Genomic DNA, 22,822 nt, shown 5'->3' on the forward strand with positions numbered 1-22,822 from the left:
GATAACAACCATCCAAACAAGGTGTAAAGTTCCTTTAGAAAAGTTTAAGTCAAACAGACTCAATTACTTTTTTGGACTTATTTTAAGCATAAAATGACTTTAAATTGTATAGTCAATGTCATGATCCGAATCCGGGTGTGATGACACTCATCTCAACCCACCAAGATAAGTCAGCCTAATAACCAACGGAAAATAAAATGTGGAAGTAATTGAGATAAAGCAAGGTTTAACTTAGTCAAAAATAAATAAATAATCTCAAAATCCTCCAAGACTGGTTGTCACGTATACAAGCCACTAATGTATTATCGAAGTACGAAAAGAAATACAGTCACAATGTCTTCGTCTCTAGAATAGGACTAAAACATAATAAAAGAGTAAGAGGTGTCCGCTAGATAGATGTAACAGCTACCTCAACACTCGGAATTGATAACCTCAGCTGTAGTGGAAAACAGTAGAAGATCAAGCAGGTCCGGGCTCACAACCTACACAAGTGTGGAAGCAAGGGGTGAGTACCAAACAACACGGTACTCGGCAAGTGGATAGCTAAAACTAAGCAAAGCTTAATAGATACAAGTACTCCTGTCCTCCTAACCGAACCTCCTTAACTATAACCTGCATAAAATCAGCCCAACTCTACACTTGTACAATAACAACAGTAATACAGTCCACAAATACTCATCAATAGTCTCGTCAATGAATCATACCAAGTCAAGTTCAGCACACAGAGTAATATGGGGGTAAACACAAAGTCACAAATATTAGAAATGTGCAATGCAGTGCAATGAAATGATGCATGTCTGTCCTATCGGTACACATCCGTTGAATCACAATCTGTAATCCATGGGGGACATTTTTGTCCATATAACCTGCCACGGAGCGTGTGGCCCATCCCCTCAATACATATATCCTGCCACGGAGCGTGTGGTCCGACCCCTTTATTTCATAATACCTGCCACGGAGCGTGTGGCCCGACCCCTTTTATTTTATATCATTTTCAATCTCAACACAATATGTCAGAACCAATGTAATCAATTCATGTTCATATAATTCACGATAATAATATGACAACAACCATAGTTTTTCCTATCTCACATCAACATAGTCATTTCACATGTCCAAAATAAATCCACAATCATAACATATCAATTCCACCAATACATGTCATTAGATCACCATTTTCTACCTCTCATCTCCATTTTTAAGGTCAATCATATAGTCAATAATCCAGTCTAATTCTCATTATTCCCTAGTACACATAACACAGAAATACTAGCATCTATAAGCTTAAACTGAGGTTTAGAAATTCATTTGCCTTAATTAATCAAGCAATTACTCCGGTACTTGAGCCTTCCCCTTTCATTGGGCCTCCAAATCAACGCAACTAGTCAAATAAATAATCACAATAAGATTTTCGAAACTAACAACACCCTTATTACCATATGTCTAGCCTAGACCCAAAAACTCACACAAATCTATAATCACGTTCTTAATCTTGATGCCACTTAACATGTCAACTCCCATATTTTCTGAATTTCAAGCCTAGGATTAGGTTCTAATTTGCCCAATATCATAAATTTAATGGAATTCATAAAATATAATATACCTAATATTTAATTATCTATTTCAATATATCAAAATTTGGGAACTAACTCATTCTATGTCATTGAAGTCAAATCTAAAATTTTCTTTCCGATTATGTTCACTCATGATAAAATAAACTCACATGTCAAATTTCAGCTAAAACGGATCGTTATTCGACCCCTAAATCAAGATTTTATATGAAGAACCCTAGAGTCATATTTTCTTATTTCAGCATTGTTTCTCCACCAATATACCCAAAAAATATGTTCATAATCACATAAAAATTTAATGGAAAGGATAAGAATAATTACCTTAACGCTTTGGAATGAAAATCCCTATTTTTCTCTTCTCCTTTATTTTTGTTTTCCCCTTTCTTTTCTTTCTTCCTCCATATATTTTTTTTTCAGTTTCTGATTCGTTCTTTCAGTTTCTCGTTTTCTCGCCGCTTCACATCTGATGGCATTAAGCCATCAGAAATTATACATATATATTATTATTATTTTCTTTTCTTTTATTATTATTTCTTTCTTTCTTTTTCTAATTAAATAGATACTAAAGTAACAAACTCTACTAACCTATTTTAATAAATATAAGAAAAGTGGTATATGATATTAAATAAATTAACACTTTAGTCCATCAATTAAATTAATTCTCAAAAATTATCCCTCAACTAATTAACCAAAGTTACCGAAAGGTCCAAAATTTTCAACTTAAATTTACGAAAAGGGTCTTTTATGAAAGGAGGAGGACTCGTTCTCAAAATGACCTAATGAGTCATTACAGTCAAACACTCAAAAAAGTTAAAAACAATTTATAAGTCAATCCAAATGGGCTCTAAGTCTCGATTCGAGCTTTGGATATAAAAGAAAAGGAAAAAGAACATTTATATCCGAATAAAGAAAGTATCAACCCTTAAATGCTCCATTATTTTCATACCTCCTGACCCCTGTTTATTTTAAATGACATGAATTTATTTTAAAATTTGTGCGTTGACATCAGCGCCCACCCTATATGATACCGATAGAGTATTAATATATCGATAGAGTATTACAGAGAATTAAGCTCAGTTCTATATGATATCGATATGGTATCAATATACCGACGGAATATCACAAAGAATATATTTTGTACTAATTTAAAGTTTAATAAATAACATTATGACTTTAATAATTCTCGTAATTGTTTATTTTTATTTCTTGAAAAAAGAGTCCAATCCTATATGATACTGATAGAGTATCAATATATAGACGTAGTATTAATGAGAATTAAGCTAAGCCCTATATAATACTGACATATTATCAATATACTGATGGAGTATCACATATGATTAATTCATACAGTGGTGCTGACGTCATGATGATGTAATGAGCGAAATACGAAAGGAGAAAGTGGGATAAGATGATAAGTAGTTTGGGCCATGAGTCCATTAAGGATAAATAATTTGTATTGGGTTCAATTTGGGTAAATAGTTTCACGGTTGAATCCAATTTGTGTAGTTTTTCCTAAAAAAAAATCGATTGAGGGCCCACCCTCAAATGGGCCCATACGCAGCATGATTCAATTTTAATCGACTCTAAACACCAGGTGGGAAACAAAAATAAACTTTGTTCAATTAAATACTACCCCCCCTCTCAATTGGAGAGTCAAATTTGTTAATGTTTGAATTATTTTTTTGTTTTTTGAAATAAAATTTATACATAAAAAATACTTGAAATGTAATATATAAATGACATGAAATAATTGTAGTCAAAGAAAAATTTATTTAATTCTCAAAATTCAAATATTATCACATAAATTTAAATTTAAATTTAAATTTAAATTTAAATTTAAATGGAGGGAGTATTAGTTTTAAACACTCATGAGTCATGAAGATATCTGGTTCTGTTCTTCTATTTATTTGTTGAGAATTTCGTTTCTGATGTAGACTTATACTATAGTAGTTATATTAATAAAAATGCTAACATCTAAGCTAGTATTGTTATAAATATACTAACTTAACAATTAATTACCCGGAAAGTAAGGAAACTAAAAAGAGAACAGAAGAGAGAATTATAGATGTATTTTTCTTTCGTTTCTGTGTTTTCTGTATATCATTCATGTTGCTAAACATGAGAATTTATAGTAAAAGGAAAGAGAGCAAGTTGGACAACTTGCCTTGTGGGCCCCACCTTATCATTTTGGTGGTGGCTTCCACTACAATGACATCCATCTTTTATTTAACAAGTATAACTTTTGTGATGCGGGAACTTTTTCTCTATACAAGTTCTCGAACAAGATTTTTGATAAAACTTTGATAGGTGAGCTAAATATATTTAATTTCACATTGACTAATTTAAAAATTATATTACCCTCAAACATAAATTTAATATAATGCCTGGATAATTATGTGGTTTACTAGTTCATAATTCATCAAAGTTCATAACAAATTAAGAAAAAATAATTAAAAGTATTATATATTTTAATTAATTGAAATTAAATATATTTGACTAGATTCACAAATGACAAGGATCAATATATCTTTAAAAAATAGAAAATTAAAAGGAATATAAAACTCAACAATTCATTGAGATTTAATACAAATCCCAATTAATGTATACACCTCTCAAAATGACTTAAAATAGTCCTCATACACATTATCCAAGAACAAAATGATAAATTACTTTCCTATAAAACCTAAAACATAAATAAATAATAATTAGCAAACTTTTTATATGTATGAATTTGGTGAATATTAAAATAATTTTTTTTAAAAAGGTGCAAAACTATATAAATAATAAAGTGCTAATTAATTTGATCTCTCCCTGAGCTTTTTGGTAATGGCAAAAATAGCCCCAGCAACAGCAATAACAACTCCAGAGATAATCACAGTAGTCTTGAAATTTTGTATTGCATCCTTTCTATCTTTTTCTTTTTTCATTTTGTCCAATTTTTCCTTTGCCTGCAGTAAAAATATTTCCCAAAGAAAAAAACAATCATAATTATACAAAATCCATTTTATAATAATAACATATCGAGTATATTCTCATAAGTAGAGTCTAAGTAGCATGATGTGTATATATATTTTATCTCTACCTTGTAAAGGTGGAAAGATTATGTTGAAAGACATCCTACTCACAAAATCTATTTTATTCAAGAAAGAAAATGAAAATATATACCATGGTTTACTTTTCTCATGCATGAAATAATTATTCTTGTGTCGATTTTAATTCTAGTGGGATGCTAGTAAGTTATGAATGAGCTAATATATTCTCAATCTCACACTATATTTCATAATTGTAAGTTATATCTCGACAGAAGTATTGAAAACATTCACAAACTTGGCGTGAAGTATTAATTTCATTCCTGAATTATTGACAGTTCACAATCTTAAAAATATTCTTCTATTCGACTAATTCAACTTGAATACACCCCCAATTTGCGACATGGAGTAATAAGTGGTCTCAAATATTTGTAGGAGAATGAGACTCTTAATAAAAAGTCGAGAGAAGTGTTGAAAACACTCCTAAACTTGATGAGAATATAGGGGTGTATTTCACTCATGTGACAAGATCAAAAGTGTATTTAAATTCAGTTAGTCAAGTAGAGAGATGTTTTTAAGACTGTCAATAGTTTTGATAATTCACATCAAATTTAGGGGTATTTTCAATACTTCTCTCTTATATCTTAATTACCGCTGATCTGATCTCCGATTGTAGTAAGATGGATAAGGCTTCTCCACGTTTAATCAGATATTTCAAATTCGAGCATTGAATATGGAAAAATTCCGAATTTGAGTTTTTCCCTCCTAAATGGACCTTGAGCTACCCTATCCGAATTAGTCGAGCATCAAATATGAGTGAGATACCTCAGAAAAATTAACTACTACTTCAATTTCAAATTAGTTAGGTCGCTTATATGAATCATCTATATATGTCATTACCACTAATATGATAAAAATGTTTGTTATTTTGAAAATCATTAACTAAAAATATTTGTCAAGTTTATCAATGAAGAGGATATACAACATCATCATCTTAAAGCTTAAACAATTATAAATAGGAAAAATTACTAGGAAAAATACTTTTTAATAAATAATTACTGATTTTAGCGATACTTTTTATTTATTACCATTTATAGCAATATATAGCAATATTATGATATATTTACTATGTATTAAAAGTGAATTATGTATGCAATATAAATGTATTATAAGTGTTTTAAAATATATTATACTTGTTTGGTAAAAAATTGACACAATGTATTATAAGTGTATTAAAGTATGTGATAAATAAATTATCCATGAATAAAACTTGTATTATATGAGTTTTATAAATTATTTTCGCTAATATGTATTAAAATTGTATTATAAGTGTTCAGTGGAAAAAAATATTATTGTTATAAATGGTAAATATTTTCTTAATGTAGTACATTTATGTAAATTTCCCTTATAAATATTTGTTTGAAGCCACGATTAGACATGTCTAGAGGGAAGCAAACTTCACACAATCATAAAGAGGTTGAGATATTCTAGAGTAATGCATTTAAGGACATTGAGTTTCTTCTCCTAGCGGACTTAAGTCGTGTTTCTTATGAACGATTTTAAAATTACTATTTATTTTTTCCACTATGTAAAAAAAATATTTGAAAAATTAGAAATGATTACCTCTTTTTCAAGTGAGGAAGCAACTTGTGATGATACTGAATCAACTTGAAATTCCTTATTGAATTGTGGATTCAATTCTTTTTCAGCATCCACTGCTGGAAAACTTTCACCTCCACTTGCCATACTTTTCTTTTATCCAACAAAAAATTGTTAAAATCTTTAATTTGAAAGAAAACTATTTTACTGATCTCGTTTGTTCTTTTACTTCACTTTGTTTATGTTATTATATATGAATATGAGATTTTTGCTTCCAAAAGTAGGATTAAAAAGAATAGTTTTACCTAACACATGGATGGCATTCCTTGAAATGTTCCTACCATTAATAGAGGATCTCAACTACTTTTTATTCTTTGTTTCAATTGTCTTAAGAAAATATTGATTATATTTTACTAGAAAAAAAAAAAAAGTTGATTTATCACCAACTCCACATTCAACAATGACAATTTTACCATTTTTTTCATGTAGAGATATATATATTTTATCTTACAAATTACTACTCGAAAACGACCTCTCTACCAAAACAGGAATAAGGTTATGCACACACCATACTCTCCATACCAAACAGTTATGAGATTACACGATTGTGTACACACCACCCTCCACAAACTTCACTTGTAGAACTACACTGGCTATATTATTGTCGTAAGTTGTTACTGCTAACAAATTTTATAAGTGTGAACTTTTTATATGAGTGCTACATTTTTTTAAGCTTTTGTTGTTACTCAAAAACACTAACTTACTCCATCCGCTTTTACTCGTCGCATTTGAACTTGACGCATGGGAAAAGGGTCTGAGCCACTTTCATAATAGGATATATATGAACAATTTCATAACGAGTGATATATTAGCTCTAAATTGCAAAGTTGAGAGGTACACCAGGATCTTTTCCCTTAAAAAAAAATAATGATTGACATGATTAATTTACCACATTACCCCTATTAATTAAGATTTAGTATTAGATCTTGAAAAATGATTTGGAACATAAGTAATTAACATTAAGGGTAAAACATGAAAAAACACTTTTGATATTTCAGAAGTTTGGCCAAACATGCTATATAACTACGCAGAAAACTTTAGTATGTAAAATTTAAAGGAGTGGGAAAAACTAAGAAATTTCCAAGAATTATAAGTTGGTATGTGAAGAAATCAAAGCCTTTAGATACATCAACAAGACAATAGTTACACATGAAGAGGGACAAAGCTACATAGTTGAGAGTACATACAATGTACTATTATCTTGTCAAGAACTTCCCTTTCCTAGTTGATCATTTTGCTCTCAATTCTTTTTTCTAGTTGGTACTCATATATAGCAGATCAAAGATGCTAGCCCTTCAAAAATTTGATTGACATATTAGTCTTATACTTCAGTTCTTGGCCCCGAAACCACGAGGGCTAGGCCTAGCTGATCCTGAGTCTGCAAATTGCTTCCTTGGTTCTGACCTTCGCTTCCTCCTTGCAGTACCGGGAGGAGCCTGGAGAAAGAAGGAAACACGATGACCATTCGAACCATTTTAAGTTGGAGCTAATGAACATAAGATAACAAAAGTGCAAATCTAAAAATACATGACAAACATGCACTTTTCCGGGGACAAGTCCAGTCAAAAAATAAAACAAACAAGTGCATAGTAGAATAGGTTTCTCCATCTCATACAATAGAAATGTGTATTAGATCGAACAGATGAATTAACTAATCCTCAAACGAGTGGAATCCACAATCTTGAATTGGAAGAGAAAGGAAATATGTAAGAACACTTTTTTTGCGGTAACTGTGGTGTTGGGGCCAGTTTGTGCCCACCTCGACTATTATGTAAGAAGAACCGCTTACAACATAGTAAGGAAATAAGGAGCCCAAAACTGGAACTAACTACTATATCTACATATTCTAATTTGATAACAAGTTAATTCAGCCAAAAATGTAGACAAGATAAGCACCTTCTGTTCAGATTTTAGTGCCTCCTCGAGATTACTCAGTGCAGGAATAGAACCACCTTCCATAACGCCCATCAAATTCTTCATACGTACACGCATTTGAAAAAGTTGAGCAACAAGTTGACTCACCTACAAATTGCAATCAAGTTATGTAGGTAAGCATGCAAGGAGTACCGAACATTCTCCGACCGAGAATTTATTATGGCATAATTAGCATCAGTACTCCACATGGATTTTAACCTGTTGCTCAGTTTTCCCAGACTCTTGAGCGATACGTTTCCTTCTAGCAGGAGATTCTGCTAACAATTCTGGTTGCTCCCTCTCCTCTGAGAAAAAACATGAAAGACAATGAAATATGAATTAAGCTAACAGCACTAGTACTCCTTCTGTTTCAATTTGATTGTCTGGTTATCAACTAAAGATCCATAGAATGTAACAAAATGTCCTTTAATCTTGTAGTCTTAAACATGTCACGTGGAAAGTTAGAATTACAGAGTTGTCAAGAAAAGAAAGAGACATTCTTTTTTAAAGGGGCTAAAAAGAAAAGTAAGACAAACAAATTGAAATGGAGGGAGTATATATGTTTGGGTTAAACGTAGTAACATGCGTCCTTAGAAACCTTGAAGTAAGATAAATAACCTGGCGTCATGACTTCTATCATTGACTCCATTATCTTTAAGCTCTTCTCTGCCTCTCGAATTTGTGCAGGAGTAACCTGTTTATGCATGAACAAGATGGGATTCAGTCCCACTTCATCACATAAATAAAAACGAAGGAATGTAGATGATACAAGGTTTGATTGTTTGATCTGATATCGGTTGTTACATTTCTAGCAAGTTAAAGTATGTATGGTAGCTATTAAAACATGAATTGCACCATACAATATTTACGACACGGAAAGGAGAAATAGATTTAATAAGAACCAGGTATATTACCTTTCCCATGCCAGGCATCATTCCAATAACGCGGGACATGGTACCCATCCTAGCAACTGCACGTGTTTGCTTCAGGAAGTCATTGAAATCAAATTTTGCACTCATGATCTTCTTCTGCAAATCTTCAGCATCTTCTTGACGCATCTAAAATCATATATAAGGAGTCAAATAAAACTAGTTGAACCAAAGTAAAAAGAAAAAATAGGAGCAAAAATACTTATTTGCCACTTACAACTTCTTGGGCTTTCTCAACAAATGATAGAACATCTCCCATCCCTAAAATACGTCCAGCCATGCGGTCAGGATAGAAAGGTTCAAGGTCCTCCATACGTTCACCCCTTCCTACGAGCTTAATTGGCTTTCCTGATACCTGTGGTAGTGAACATATATGTGTCATGCAAAATCATAATTTACTTCAGAATGAAATAATTGGCCATACAAGAGCAAATCAAATAATTTTGTTATCTATAAAGTATGATTCATATTAACATGTGACACAACATAATCACTATACAGATATCATCAATTGCCTATTGGGTTCAATTTTATTCCATTCAGTTTAAACCTTGAGAAAAGTAAACCAATTATTCCCAGATAATACTTAAGAGGACATGTTCAGCATAGAAGAAATTTGAAGTTTGTGGTCCAACCATTCTTATATGTTTAGTTTTTGTTCTGCAGAATGTTCCTCTTTAAGGGATTTTTTTTTATCTTTGCATCTTAAGCAATTATTAGAGTCATTTACTTCCACCATTAACTCTTTTTTTTCTTTGCTGTTCTAAGTTACAAAGTATATATGTTGATTTTGCTAATCAAGAGAGAAGTTTAAGCAAAAATGAACGTGCAAGGTACTATTTATTGTCAGCCTTTACGTCTCTGAGGCTGAACTCAGAACTGTGAAAAAACAGATAAATATGTCATGTCGTGATAAGAACCCACCTCCTTGACACTTAAAGCTGCTCCACCCCTAGAATCTCCATCTAGCTTCGTCAAAATGGCACCAGTAATTCCAATTTCAAGATTGAACGTTGTGACCAAAGCTACAATTTCATCAATGTGAAGGATAAGAGAAAGAACAAACCAGAAATTTATGTTTTCAACATGAAATGATCAGTAAAGAGCAGAAATTATGTCCTAATGTCAGCAATAACTCAATGAAAGTGAACCATGATTTCTGTTTTGAGATGTTACAGACTTTTATTGCACTATCTAGTAACAAATTTCAAGAGTTCAGATTCATTTAACAACTCAGATATGAAATGCCTTTCTCCATTAACCTCAAATAACCAATTCAGTATTTTTTCTGACTAAAAAAGTTTTAAGTAAATGAAACTAATTCCTTAATCTCCTTATCAACCAAACATGTCGTGTGAATAGAGGGAGTAGAAAAATAGCTAAACAGCTACATAGGTTTGTCAAAGATAAACATCAATGTTTATGTGATGAAGTGCTAAAAATAACTTCTATCCTACAAAACAAGCACAAGAAAGAAATTAACTGTCATATACAGCTGTGGCAAAAGTCTCCAAGCTTCGATGAAAAGCAATATAACGTTCTCTTGACAAAAATAATTGGTGGCCACATTACACAAACAACAGATATTTTGCCCTATCAATATGAGAAACGGACCTCCGATAACAGTATGGTCTGGATTGTTAAGGAGAGTTTTTCGTGTCAGACGGTTAGTCCTTGGAGCAAGAAAACGCAAAAGTGTGGCAAGTCAAAAGTATGCATGATAAGATACACTGCTTTGGCAATAAGTGAATGTCCATGGTTAAGAAAAAAGAGATGTCCCTCAAAGAGATCAACCATAGAGCATAAATATTAGCGAGCCCTTTCTGTAGATCAAAGTATAAAGGAAGCCACAAAGAAAGAAAATATGTGAAAAGTGATATGACCATGCTAGTCAAAAGCCATTTTTCAGAATAAGCAAAATCTCTGTGGCATGTAATAAGAATTTCCATGTTATAGATTGTTTGCATGTTTAATAAGTGTAGAAGTACCTGCAGCTTCTTGGCCAGTCATTGCATCTACAACAAGCAAAACCTCTGTAGGGTTCAGTACCCGTTTCACATCTTTTAATTCATCCATCATAGCTTTATCTATCTACAAGAACTAAGAAAGTTTTAAATACAAACTACTAAAACAATTATAGAGGAATCCAGAAACTAAGATGATATGACCTGAAGTCTTCCAGCTGTATCCATTATGACTACATCTACATTCTTCTTTTTGGCCTCTTGTAATCCTTGTCGGGCTATTTCTGCAGGTTTTACATCTGTTCCTGCTGCATAAACAGGCACATCAACCTGTTCCCCCACTTATCAGTGAACATGAGAATGGATAAAGTTGTGTTTAGATATTCTGTGTACTCGTAAAGAAAATGATATTTAGGTAAAGATTGTTAATGTGTAGAAGAACAGACAAAAGCATCTAAATGAAATGATATACAATCTTATTGTTGCTAATGTGACATGGCATACCTGTTCACCCAAAATAACAAGTTGGTCAATAGCAGCAGGTCTGTAGATGTCTCCAGCAATCAGCATGCAACTCTTACCCTGCAGACCATGCCACAGTGCCCATCAATGGTTTGACAATAGAATGAGATAGAGGGAAAATGCTAATATTAGAAGTTACTTGGAGAAATGCAGGTTCTACGACCATTTATGTAAATTGCAATAGAATGATATATATATATATATATATATATAGAGAGAGAGAGAGAGAAAGTAAAGGAAGGTCAGGAAAGGGTTAAGAGAAGGTGAAGTTTGGAAGTGCACCTGCTTCTTTAGATATAAAGCTAACTTTGCACTAACAGTTGTCTTCCCAACACCTTGTAGACCGGCCAATAGTATTACGGTGGGTCCAGATTTAGCAAAAACCAGTTCAGAGACCTCTCCACCCATCAGTTTCACAAGCTCGTCACGTACAATCTACACCAACCAAATGAGATAAAGAAGAAGTTCAGATTGAGCTCATAGCCAGTTGTGCAAGCAAAATAAAATCAACAACAGAAGGGAGACCTCTTTTTTCAAATTACAATTGTGTATTGTTCAAAGTCATCAGTCCGATAATACATACTTTAACTAGTTGCTGATCTGGTTTTACTCCTCGAATCAAGCCAGTCCCAACAGCTTCTTCACTAACAGATTGAACAAACCTTCTGACAACAGGGAGACTAACCTGCCGATTAAAGTTAAATGAGAGGCAAAATTTAATGTATAGAGATTAGCTGCTGAAATAGAGAGCAACATACATCAGCTTCTAAAAGAGCCCTCCTGATGTCTCTCATAGGTTCCACGATGTTTTCCTTGGTCAAAACCTCTGAAGCACAAGGAATCAAACAACAGCCACTTCATCATTATATATAACCACATATTTAGTAGCAAGGGCAACAAGAATTTAAACCTCTAAAATTTGAAAGATTGGGGATATAGAAAATATGATTAAGAGTTTGTATTTGGATAAGACAGGCAACTCACATTTTTAACAATTAAATACTTCCAAATTAGTTTATTACTAAAAGTTTATAGTATCAAGAAATAATGTATGGAACTAAAAAGGAGAAATATATCCCTGTAAAATAGAAATCCAATGACCCACATTTGTTAATATGTTCTAATCTTTGCATTTAAAATCTTATAGTAGCAGGCCCCTCCCTTTTCAAACACTTCATATGGTTTTAACAATCAATTTATACATCTTCCTGGTTTCTTCTCTTGAAGTGTAAGCATCTCATTGAATGATCAATATTACCATCTACAACAACTCATCATCCACCCTGAAAATGAAATCAGCCATGCTGTCGAATCTTCTAAACATGAGGGGTTTAAGTCTAGACATTAAGCTTTCTGTTCCTACTTATATAGCTTCCATCTCCACATCATCTCGTCCTTACAGCCCAAATTTCCACTAAAACATTCTCATAACAGAAGTTTAGGCCAACCATTTACCGATTCTTCAAGAATCAGTTGGTTTGGGCATAAAATTTTGGGATTTCCAGTCCCACTCTATCTCCCAAGCCTCAACATGCATAACGGAAATCCTCACTGATACATTTTCAGATCTGATGTATGTTAACATCTTGGAAAATGAGATGTAATTCCTAATTAAGGATAGATTCCAGGGTGGTTTTTTTTTTTTAAGTCTTGCTGAACTCATTCAGCAAGATTGGTATGACACTTGTATGACTGCATGCCACATTTTGAAGAAGCTTTAGTTCATTCCTGTCTTATCTCACAGCCTTTTCTTAGCTAAGGCCATTTACTTTAACCGAAATCGCGATGACAGCAAATAAACACCTTCCCTTAGGTTGCTATGATGCATTGATTGATTATCTTAAGAAATTATCCTGAATATGAAAAAACCAGACGACATTGTTCTTGAAGTCATATTTTGAACTATCTTCCCTATCCAAAATATCAATTTTCAATTCCCTTTCAAAACAAATCACATTCACTCCATATTTATTGTATCATGAGCCTAACTCAACTCCAAAAGCTACCTCACGAGGAGAGGATCGTCTAAATCCATATAAACAGATCACCGATCCATTTTCCAACCAATGCAGGACTCTAACCCACTCTAACACCCCTTTCAACTCATGCCCAACTAGAGCATGGATCAGGAGCCCAAACATGGATAGACCTGGCTCTAATACAATGTAAAAATATGACTCTGGCCTAACTCAACCCCAAAAATTAGCTCAGGAGGAGACCTCAAGTACATATAAATATACCACCAATCCATTCCCCTACCAACGTGAGGCTCTAACTCACTCTAACATATACCAACTCGAGATTAACAATTTAAGTATCACCTAAACCAACCAAGAAATTCCCATACTTCAAAATTTACATAAGATTAGCTCATAATTTACAAAAAAGAAGTAAAAAGGCACTTTTTGGTTTTTTACCTTCTCCTTTGAGCTTGTTCCAAGCATTTTCAAGTCCACTAGTTAGCTGTCCAAACATCTCAGCTCTAATAACTCCACGCATGTCCCTTCTAATAGTAACCACATTCTTGGAATTGATCACCCTCCATGTATCCCTCTACATAAAAATTGAATCTTTATCAAAAAAAAAACTACAAAAAAACAAAACAAGAAAACTAACCAACATCCAAAAGGGTCTTACAGTGAATGAATTTCTTGAAGTAAAAGAAAGAGACTGAGTAGAACCAATCCAAGAAGAATTAAAAGTGGGGTTAAGTTTGGAAGTTGAAAAGGTGGCTTTAGAAAGTGGAAAAAAATGGTGGGAAGCCATTGTTGATGAGAAAGAAGCAGCGGCTTCCATGGAGAAAAGGAGAAGAAATTGGGATTAAAGATTGAAGCTTTTTTGGTGTTTTGCTTTATCCATTACATCAAAAGTGTAATCTCTCTATTGGTTTATCTACTTGCTTGCTTCTGTATTGGGTACATCGCGAACTACCATAATATCCTACACCATCAACTGATTTTTTTAAAATTTTTATTTTCTTCTTTCCTTCTATTTGGCATTTTTGGTTTTCCCATTTCCCTTTTCAAGTGTGTATTTGGTTAAAAAAAAAAATTCTAAAAATTAACTGAATTTATTGTTTATTTTTTTGTGTTCGATAGGTAAGCATTAAAAATATTATTATAAAAATATTTACATATAATCTAAATAAATATTATAAGAGATAGAGGTGGAGTGAAAATGAAATGGGGTGAAGGATGAAAATATACTATTAATATGTGATAAAAATAATTTACTATCATGAGTCGGACTTTTTTTTTTTTATATTGGAACTAGCTAAAGTATTTGCCACTGGTCAAGTTCATGATTATATTGTGAACCTTGCTCAACACACCTCGTGAATTTGTCCTTCAACATGATAGCGGGCCAAATCTCACCAAAATTAAGTCGTTATAAGTTGTATGTGACGTTAATAACGAACGTCAAATTAATGAAAGCTAGTCAAAAATTTATTATTAAATAAACTTATTAAATAACATAATTGGAGGAATTATTTTGTGATATTTATTAAGTTAGATAAAGGTGATAATACGTGTCATGAACTCGAGCAGTCGAGTTCCAATAAGATACTATAAAAATGCATTCAGGCAATCAATCACCTTTTGTCCAAAGTAAATGACCAAACACCTCTATTTACACCTTGTACCTCCTCTCCACAAAAACACAACATTCTTGTCACTTTTTAATACTAAAAAATCCACCATTTTCACCAAAGCTTCAAGCTTTACTACTTCTACTGCTACTCCATGGAATACCCATTTGAGAAATCTCTCAAAACATGGTCAATACTACGCAGCACTCATTCTTTACCGTCAAATGCTTCAATCTGGAGCTACCCCAAATGCCTTCACTTTCCCTTTTGCTCTCAAATCTTCAGCTTCCCTTTCCCTTTCCATCACTGGAAAACAACTCCATTGTCATGTTATCAAGTTGGGTTGTGAATCTGAGCCTTTTGTTCAAACTGCTTTGATAACTATGTACTGTAAATGTAATTTAACTGAATTTGCACAGAAAGTGTTTGATGAAATGCCTCAAAGAAATCTTACTGTTTGTTACAATGCTTTGATTTCTGGGTATGTTCAGAATGGCAATTTCTTAAATGGGTTTTTGTTGTTTAGTGAAATGAGGTTGAGAGGAGTGTGGTTTAATGCGGTTACTGTTTTGGGACTGGTTCCAGGTTGTACTGTTCCGCGGTATCTGTGGTTGGGGTTGTCGTTGCATTGTTTGAATGTTAAGTGTGGATTGGAGAATGATTTGGCTATTGCAAACTGTTTGTTGACAATGTACGTGCGTTGTGCGTCTATGGAGTTAGCAAGGAAGTTGTTTGATCACACACCAGAAAAGGGGTTGATCACTTGGAATGCGATGATTTCTGGATACGCGCAAAATGGATTGGCTGGTGAAGTTTTGGAGCTTTATCATGAGATGGAATTGTTGGAGGTGAATCCTGATGCAGTGACATTTGTTGGAGTTTTATCAGCTTGTGCTAATCTTGGTGCTCAAAAGATTGGTTCTGAGGTGGAAGAGAAAATAAGGTCTGGTTGTATAAGGTTTAATGTATTCTTAAGGAATGCTCTAATAAATATGTATGCTAGATGTGGTAATTTGGCGAAAGCTCAGATTATATTTGATGAGATGCCAGAGAAAAACTTGGTGTCCTGGACAGCAATAATAAGCGGCTATGGAATACATGGGCTTGGAAACATTGCTGTGGAGCTTTTTGATAAGATGACCGAGACTGGCATTCAACCTGATGGAACGGTGTTTGTTAGTGTTCTGTCTGCGTGTAGTCATGCAGGGTTGACTAAAAAGGGGTTAAATTATCTTGATCTTATGAAGAGGGAGTATGGGTTGAAGCCATGCTCAGAGCACTATTCTTGTGTTGTGGATCTATTAGGTCGTGCTGGTCGACTTGATGAAGCTCGGAAACTTATTGATATGATGGAAGATGAGCCTGATGGTGCTGTATGGGGTGCTCTTTTGGGTGCTTGCAAGATCCACAAAAATGTTGAACTTGCAGAATTAGCTTTTAACAAGGTTGTTGAGCTTGAGCCGACGAATATAGGCTATTACGTGCTACTTTCAAATATCTACACAGAGGCAAATAATTCAGAAGGTATATTAAGAGTTAGATTGATGATGAGAGAACGAAAACTCAAAAAGGATCCAGGTTATAGCTATTTTGAGTGTAAAGGGAAAACCCACCTCTTCGTGGCTGGTGATAGAAGCCATCCTCAAACAAAAGAGATATACAAATTGTTGAATAGATTGGAAGATACAGCAAGCGAGCATGGAGGAGCAAACAAAAATGGTCAAGAGTTAATAAATCAAGAAACTCCTAATATTATGAGCGTGCATAGTGAACGTTTGGCAATTGCATTTGCTCTCTTGAACACTGAAATAGGGACTGACATTCTTGTTATAAAAAACTTGAGAATATGTGGTGACTGTCACTCGTTTGTAAAGCGGGTTAGCCAAATTGTGGATCGATTATTTGTGGTCAGAGATGCCACCCGTTTCCACCATTTTAGAAATGGTACATGTTCTTGTAATGATTATTGGTGACTGGTGAGACTGGGACAAATGATAGCAAGAACTTAGCAGTGAAGCTCACTATAAAGATGGAAAACAGTCATGTATGCTCTCTGAATCTTGAAGCATGTGGCAACATGGTGCCACTTTGCTTTCATCAAGTCCTCAAGATCTCAACTGAACCCAACCTACGCCCCATGCAAGGGATCATAATATGTCGATGGTTGAACCTCTTCCGAGTTGACCTATCTGGTCCATATAAGAAAGAGCATGCATTCACCAGAAGTTGAAAAGTTGAGTGACCATGAGATATGAATTGTCAGTTGTCATTACCATGAGATGAATTGTCAATTTGTCTTTCAAAAGTTTGCATCACTAGAAAATAAGGGCAAACAAGGGACCACCTTTTGTGAACAGATGTATTTGTATATTTGATGGAGGCTTCTCCTTCCTTGAGCACAAATTTTAGGGGCAAGCATGTTGAGACCTTTCAAGGAGGGACAGGAATTTGGTTATCTTCTTGATCCCTAGTAGGTGCAAGACTTGGAACCCGTTTGGATTAGCTGAATAAAAGTAGCTTTCAAGCATGTTTGAAGTGCTGGAACTAAATTTAAAAAGAAGCTGCTATGTGTTTGTCTAAAATAAGCATTAAGAACTTTACCATCATTCTACAAAATGTTCATTGATTATGATATATGTTCTGTTCTCTTGTGCAATGCTAGTGCCTTACTTTCAATTATATCCTTATATGCGCGTAAGTAGACCTATAAGCACAAACACTTGAATGCTGCTGTATAGCATTCCTACTTCTGAATGCCACTCCACAAACGTTTGGAGAGAGAGAGAAATGATTTTTCATCGTCTCATGAAAAAATGAAGAAAAAAAAGTACTAACAGAAACACCGCTTACAATCTGGAAGAAAACTGTCCATCTTACAGACAAGAATGACAAATAATGAGAATTCATGCACTTATACAATCTGTTTTCCCAGCATAAAATTGTTGGATCCAATAATATTACCCCAAACACTTGGTTTTAATTTTCCTGCTAAAAAAAAGTCACCGCAGGCCAGAAACTGTGCTAGCAGAAATGTACTATGTTGCTGAATTACTACTCTGAATCCAAGGATTCTACTGATACATTGTCAGATTAAGTATCATCATCAATGTAACAATCATTATCTCAAGCCACAAACTGTAAGGACTGCATCGGTTCCAGAAACACACATGTCTTCAACAAATGGAATTGTCTTCCAAACTGTTAATTTCCTAGGATTATTATTCCAATCATCTGTCGAAATCAAAATAATGTTTAGAACTCTTCATCGACATTCTCAACTTCAAGGCAAAAAAGAACTTCTCTAACCTTTTGTTTTGACATTCTTTTCTGTGCAAATGGCAACATAATGAGAACTAGCCAACTCCAAGAGCATAAACTGCCAATTACTTGTAAGGCCATGCGTGTTGTCAAGAGAATCCACTACTATTTCACTTGCCTGAAAGAAAAGTATGCATATCAACGAAAGCTTTCAATGTAACCTTGAGATACAAATATGCAATCTTCTATAAGTGAGTCGAGGGTCTATCTGAAACAACTTCTCTACCTTCACACGGTAAGGGTAAGATTTGCGTACACACCACCCCTTCCCAGACCCCACTTATGGGATTACACTAGTATGCTGTTGTTGTTGTGCTATAAGTTAGCTTGAACTTGCTCGGAAAAAAAAAACAGTAAGAGGAAATGCTATGTTTGGACAAGGCTTAAGAGTGCATTTATTTCTTGTGTAGAACTATTTGATGAAATTACACATTTAATCCTCTCAAATGGTCCAACCTGACCACCTTTTTTCAAATAAACATGGCTAAACCCATAGAAAGATGTGCCTGAGACGAATACAACATAGACCCCTCTGAAGTAGAGGTCAAAGTTCAATAAAAAGTAACTGTTATGGCATATACCTCAGCGCTTGAATTCTGAAACAGATGAAAGTGTTCTCCAATAGCATTACCAAGACGAATGGTAAATGTCTTGAAAGGTGCACCTGAGAAACCCTTCCCAAGTGCTTTAACATATGCCTCCTGTGAACAATATATTTCTTTAGATAACTTACATAACATACAAGCGATGAAACTACCTTTTTTTATTGATAAAGCAGTGAAGACGACATGTTCCAAGAAAGTGGATCAGAAAAGACGCAAAAAAGCCCAAGAATGGATGAATTATTACCTTATCCAGTAGCACCTAGGCCTAACTCAACCCTAAAAGCTAGCTCATGAGGGGAAGATTTCTCAAGTCCATATAAGCAAACCAACAGTTCATTCTCCGACCAATGTGGGACTCTAACACACTCTAATATCTCCTGCACTCCCAGACCCAACTGGAGCATGGACCAAGAGCCCAAAATAGGGAAGTACCTAGCTCTGTAAAGATATTGCACCTGCGCCTAACTCGATTCTAAAAGCTAGCTCATGGGGGAGGATCGCCTAAGTCCATATAAGCAAACCACCCATCCATTCCCAAACAATGTGGGACTCAAACCTATTCTAACATTTACAATCCCTCATGTATGTGTGTATGTACATACACAGGAATGAGTTTGACCTTGAGTTCTCGTTTTTGGCAGTCCTTGCTTTGGCCTTGCAATATTGGCATTGGCAGCAACGCATGGCGTCTATTACCGGGCATTGGGGTTGATGTTTGACATGCATTGACAGATTACTAAACTAAATGCATTTCAAGTCTTAAATCATGAGTTATATGAAGAAAGAAAGAAACAAGAATGGATATTTGTGTTCCACATCCTTGAATCATGAAGATAATCAGGATAGCTACAATCTAAATTTCTTGAGCTGTCTTGTTGCAAATGATTGTTATAATTGAGTCAATAATTAAACATGATTCAACCGTAACCATGTAGATCACAAACTTGAAACAATTATCAAGACCTTAAAGTAAGCTTACCTTCAATGTCCATAACTTTATAAACTCCTGGTGCTGAATATAGGGATCTCCAATAGCTGTTAACACTTCAAGTTCATGTTTGGTGAAGTATCTTCTAGCTAAAGTCAATATGTTGTGCTTTGTTGTTCGTTGCTTTTCCTCCACGTCCACACCGATCTATAAATAAAGAAGTGATTTACCACTTACCTGAATATACACACAAACTGACTTGAGGACAAGAATGTTTACAGGAGAAGTTTTTGTCACACCACAGGCTATCAGAGACGACGTATGTGTGATGTTGAAATGCAACGTGGGAGGCTCCCAATTGTAGCTGCATGGCCAATCTACCTATTAACATAGCCATATAAAGTTAACTGTACACAACTATAACAAATCAGAAGGAAAACACAAGCAAACCAATGTAAAGACATTGAATGACGAACCTCTGGTTTCCCATGAATGTTATTCCTAAATTTGATGGATTTGGGCGTCACTGAAGAATTTATCTGATCTAGCAAAAACCAATGCCTTCATGAGCCATCAGAGATTTAAATTCTCTTACTCAGTTATGATAAGAAATGATAGAGAAAATTATTAGAGGGAACTGAAAATTTCAGTCAAACGTTGATAACCTATAACCTAATAGATTTCAGAATCTGACATTGAAATGAAACAATTGGACAGACGGCGTTTACTTCACAAGTTCTTTCAATTCTACATTAGCAGCTAACAAACACATTTACATTTATACTCCAATACTCAGTAATCACAAAAAATAAATAGTAACCATTAGAACAGCTGAATAGTTACATTTGCGGAAGGCAGGCTGAATCTCTAACCCAACCAAATGATGCATCCTTTGACCAGATATTTTAATGGCACAAGATGAATTAAAACGCGAATGTTGTGCACTCTCCCATAATCCATATTGTGATCCGAATACTTTAAACAGACACATTATTTGTCTGGTGTTTACACCAACCCAATGGATGCATGATATATGGCTTCACATATACTCTCTTATCACCAAACTATAGCTAATTAAGAAACATTTTCGCCTTAGTTTATGACGTACCCCGGATAAATTAGTATGATTTGGATAAACACCAGGTGCAAATAAGTTTTTCTATTATTTGCATGCATCGTTAATAAATAGAACATGACTAAAACAACTGCAGATATTAAGTATAGAGAGTAATGCACATAACCTTCTAACTAGTCATACTAATCAGTTTTCTCTTCTTGCAAGTAATCAATTCTTCTTAAGCAACTACATGGCAAAGCAAATTCAATTCAATACTAAAAACTCTACTATAATATCTTACATCTAGCAATGGTAGTTCTGACGAGTGCACGAGCAAGTAGAGCACTTTTCCTCATCTCATCTCTTTGAAAACTCAAAACTTTCTCAATCTCACATGGGGATAGAATCTCCATATATTTGTTCATAAGGGATTCACCCTTAACTTCATTGGGTATCACATACCAAAGGTGTATCTCCCTAAGAATAATGCATTAAGCAAAATAATTAGAAAAAAAAAGAAGCTAATGGTCAAAAACACACATGAAGTATCCAGGTTTTTCGAGTTTCCTACCTCAACTATTAACAAATGTTTATCGAAACACACCTCAACTATCCATTAATCCCTTTTCCTATATGGAATATCACCATCCTTTTCCTAACTGAAATATCATATCTTCATATAGGAAAAGGAAACAATAGTTGAGGTGTATTTCATAAATATTAGGTAATAATTAGGAAACTCGCACACCTCACACCTGATAGTTCATCTATGAAACTCGAAAAAGCGAGATACTTTACGTGTGTCTTTGACTCTTCACTCAAAAAAAACCCTCAAAAATCCATTCTTTGCAGAACAACTAAACAAATATCTTTATATAAACCTTACAACAGAAAACTAACATAGAGAAAATTAAAGAATTGAACCTTACTTTAGAGATGGGAGTGAAATAGGACTTAAAGGGGGTAAAGAACTGAAAAATTTCCCATCAATACAGCATTGGATCCCCATTCTTGAAAACCCACAAAGCATTTAAATTTTCTGCAAAATAAAAAACTAAGTCTTTATGAATAAAAATCTACAGATATACTGATTTAGCAATTTAAAAGAGCTCAAAAATGAAAACCCATATGCATATAAAGTCAAATGAATCAAAAAAATTCACGAATTTAAAGGATTCGGAATCCACCCTTTCAGTTATAGTGATGAAATAGAAGAAAAACTGGAACCGGGTTTTTTTATTTGGGGAATGAATTGTATTTCAACCCCTGAAGTGTATAAAATGTGATATTTTACTCCCATGGGTTTGATTGAAAGTATTTTTTCAATTTTTCAAAAAAAAAAAATAATAGTGGTATTCAAGTCGGTTTGGGCGCACTTTGACAATACCTACTACAGTATTACATATGTACTGGATAACTTTGTTCATCGGAAAGTCTTGAAAATATCATTTAGTGTTTGTCTTGCCTTGTTGAGATTAAAACTTGATACGTTTGTTTTTTTCTTTTTTAGTTTTTCACAGAGTTAATGACAAAATACACATAAACTATCATTGTTTCATGAGTTTTGGATCTTAACTATCAATTAATCTCTTTCTCTGCCTAAACTATCACTCACTTTGTATTTCGATGCTGAGTTGACCAAATATTTGTTCTCAATCGATGATAGGCGTGTGTAGGCCAACTCAACATCGAGGTGTATTTTAATACAAAGAGAGTGGCATTCACGAAAAGACGATA

General features: G+C 34.0%; 4 protein-coding genes across 4 annotated transcripts; 1 reads left to right on the top strand and 3 right to left on the bottom strand.

The window, feature by feature from the left end:
• Positions 1-4,182: 4,182 nt before the first annotated feature.
• LOC129881441 (uncharacterized) lies at positions 4,183-6,434 on the bottom strand. The gene is made up of 2 exons (XM_055955647.1): positions 6,224-6,434; positions 4,183-4,519 (listed from the first exon to the last, which is right to left on the bottom strand). Exons 1-2 carry the CDS (start codon positions 6,344-6,346, stop codon positions 4,367-4,369), a joined length of 276 nt encoding a protein of 91 aa, XP_055811622.1. The 5' UTR covers positions 6,347-6,434; the 3' UTR covers positions 4,183-4,366.
• A 927-nt stretch (positions 6,435-7,361) lies between these two features.
• LOC129882152 (signal recognition particle subunit SRP54, chloroplastic) lies at positions 7,362-14,461 on the bottom strand. Its single transcript, XM_055956329.1, has 15 exons — positions 14,226-14,461; positions 14,006-14,141; positions 12,347-12,414; positions 12,172-12,273; positions 11,871-12,023; positions 11,571-11,648; positions 11,271-11,396; positions 11,091-11,193; positions 10,027-10,127; positions 9,320-9,457; positions 9,088-9,231; positions 8,792-8,867; positions 8,393-8,478; positions 8,156-8,281; positions 7,362-7,695 (listed from the first exon to the last, which is right to left on the bottom strand). The coding sequence occupies exons 1-15, from the start codon at positions 14,382-14,384 to the stop codon at positions 7,588-7,590; spliced, it is 1,704 nt and encodes a 567-aa protein (XP_055812304.1). The 5' UTR covers positions 14,385-14,461; the 3' UTR covers positions 7,362-7,587.
• Positions 14,462-15,092: 631 nt separating this feature from the next.
• On the top strand, positions 15,093-17,873 carry LOC129882154 (putative pentatricopeptide repeat-containing protein At3g11460, mitochondrial). The gene has a single exon (XM_055956331.1). It carries the CDS (start codon positions 15,201-15,203, stop codon positions 17,148-17,150), a length of 1,950 nt encoding a protein of 649 aa, XP_055812306.1. The 5' UTR covers positions 15,093-15,200; the 3' UTR covers positions 17,151-17,873.
• Positions 17,874-18,008: 135 nt separating this feature from the next.
• On the bottom strand, positions 18,009-22,291 carry LOC129882162 (uncharacterized). Its single transcript, XM_055956338.1, has 9 exons — positions 22,273-22,291; positions 22,015-22,124; positions 21,387-21,562; positions 20,505-20,572; positions 20,308-20,409; positions 20,080-20,235; positions 19,077-19,196; positions 18,484-18,613; positions 18,009-18,408 (listed from the first exon to the last, which is right to left on the bottom strand). Exons 2-9 carry the CDS (start codon positions 22,113-22,115, stop codon positions 18,296-18,298), a joined length of 966 nt encoding a protein of 321 aa, XP_055812313.1. The 5' UTR covers positions 22,116-22,124; positions 22,273-22,291; the 3' UTR covers positions 18,009-18,295.
• Between the last annotated feature and the right edge of the window lie 531 nt (positions 22,292-22,822).

The sequence above is a fragment of the Solanum dulcamara genome, chromosome 3 (assembly GCF_947179165.1).
Source record: "Solanum dulcamara chromosome 3, daSolDulc1.2, whole genome shotgun sequence".
In the NCBI taxonomy this organism is placed as follows: Eukaryota; Viridiplantae; Streptophyta; class Magnoliopsida; order Solanales; family Solanaceae; genus Solanum; species Solanum dulcamara.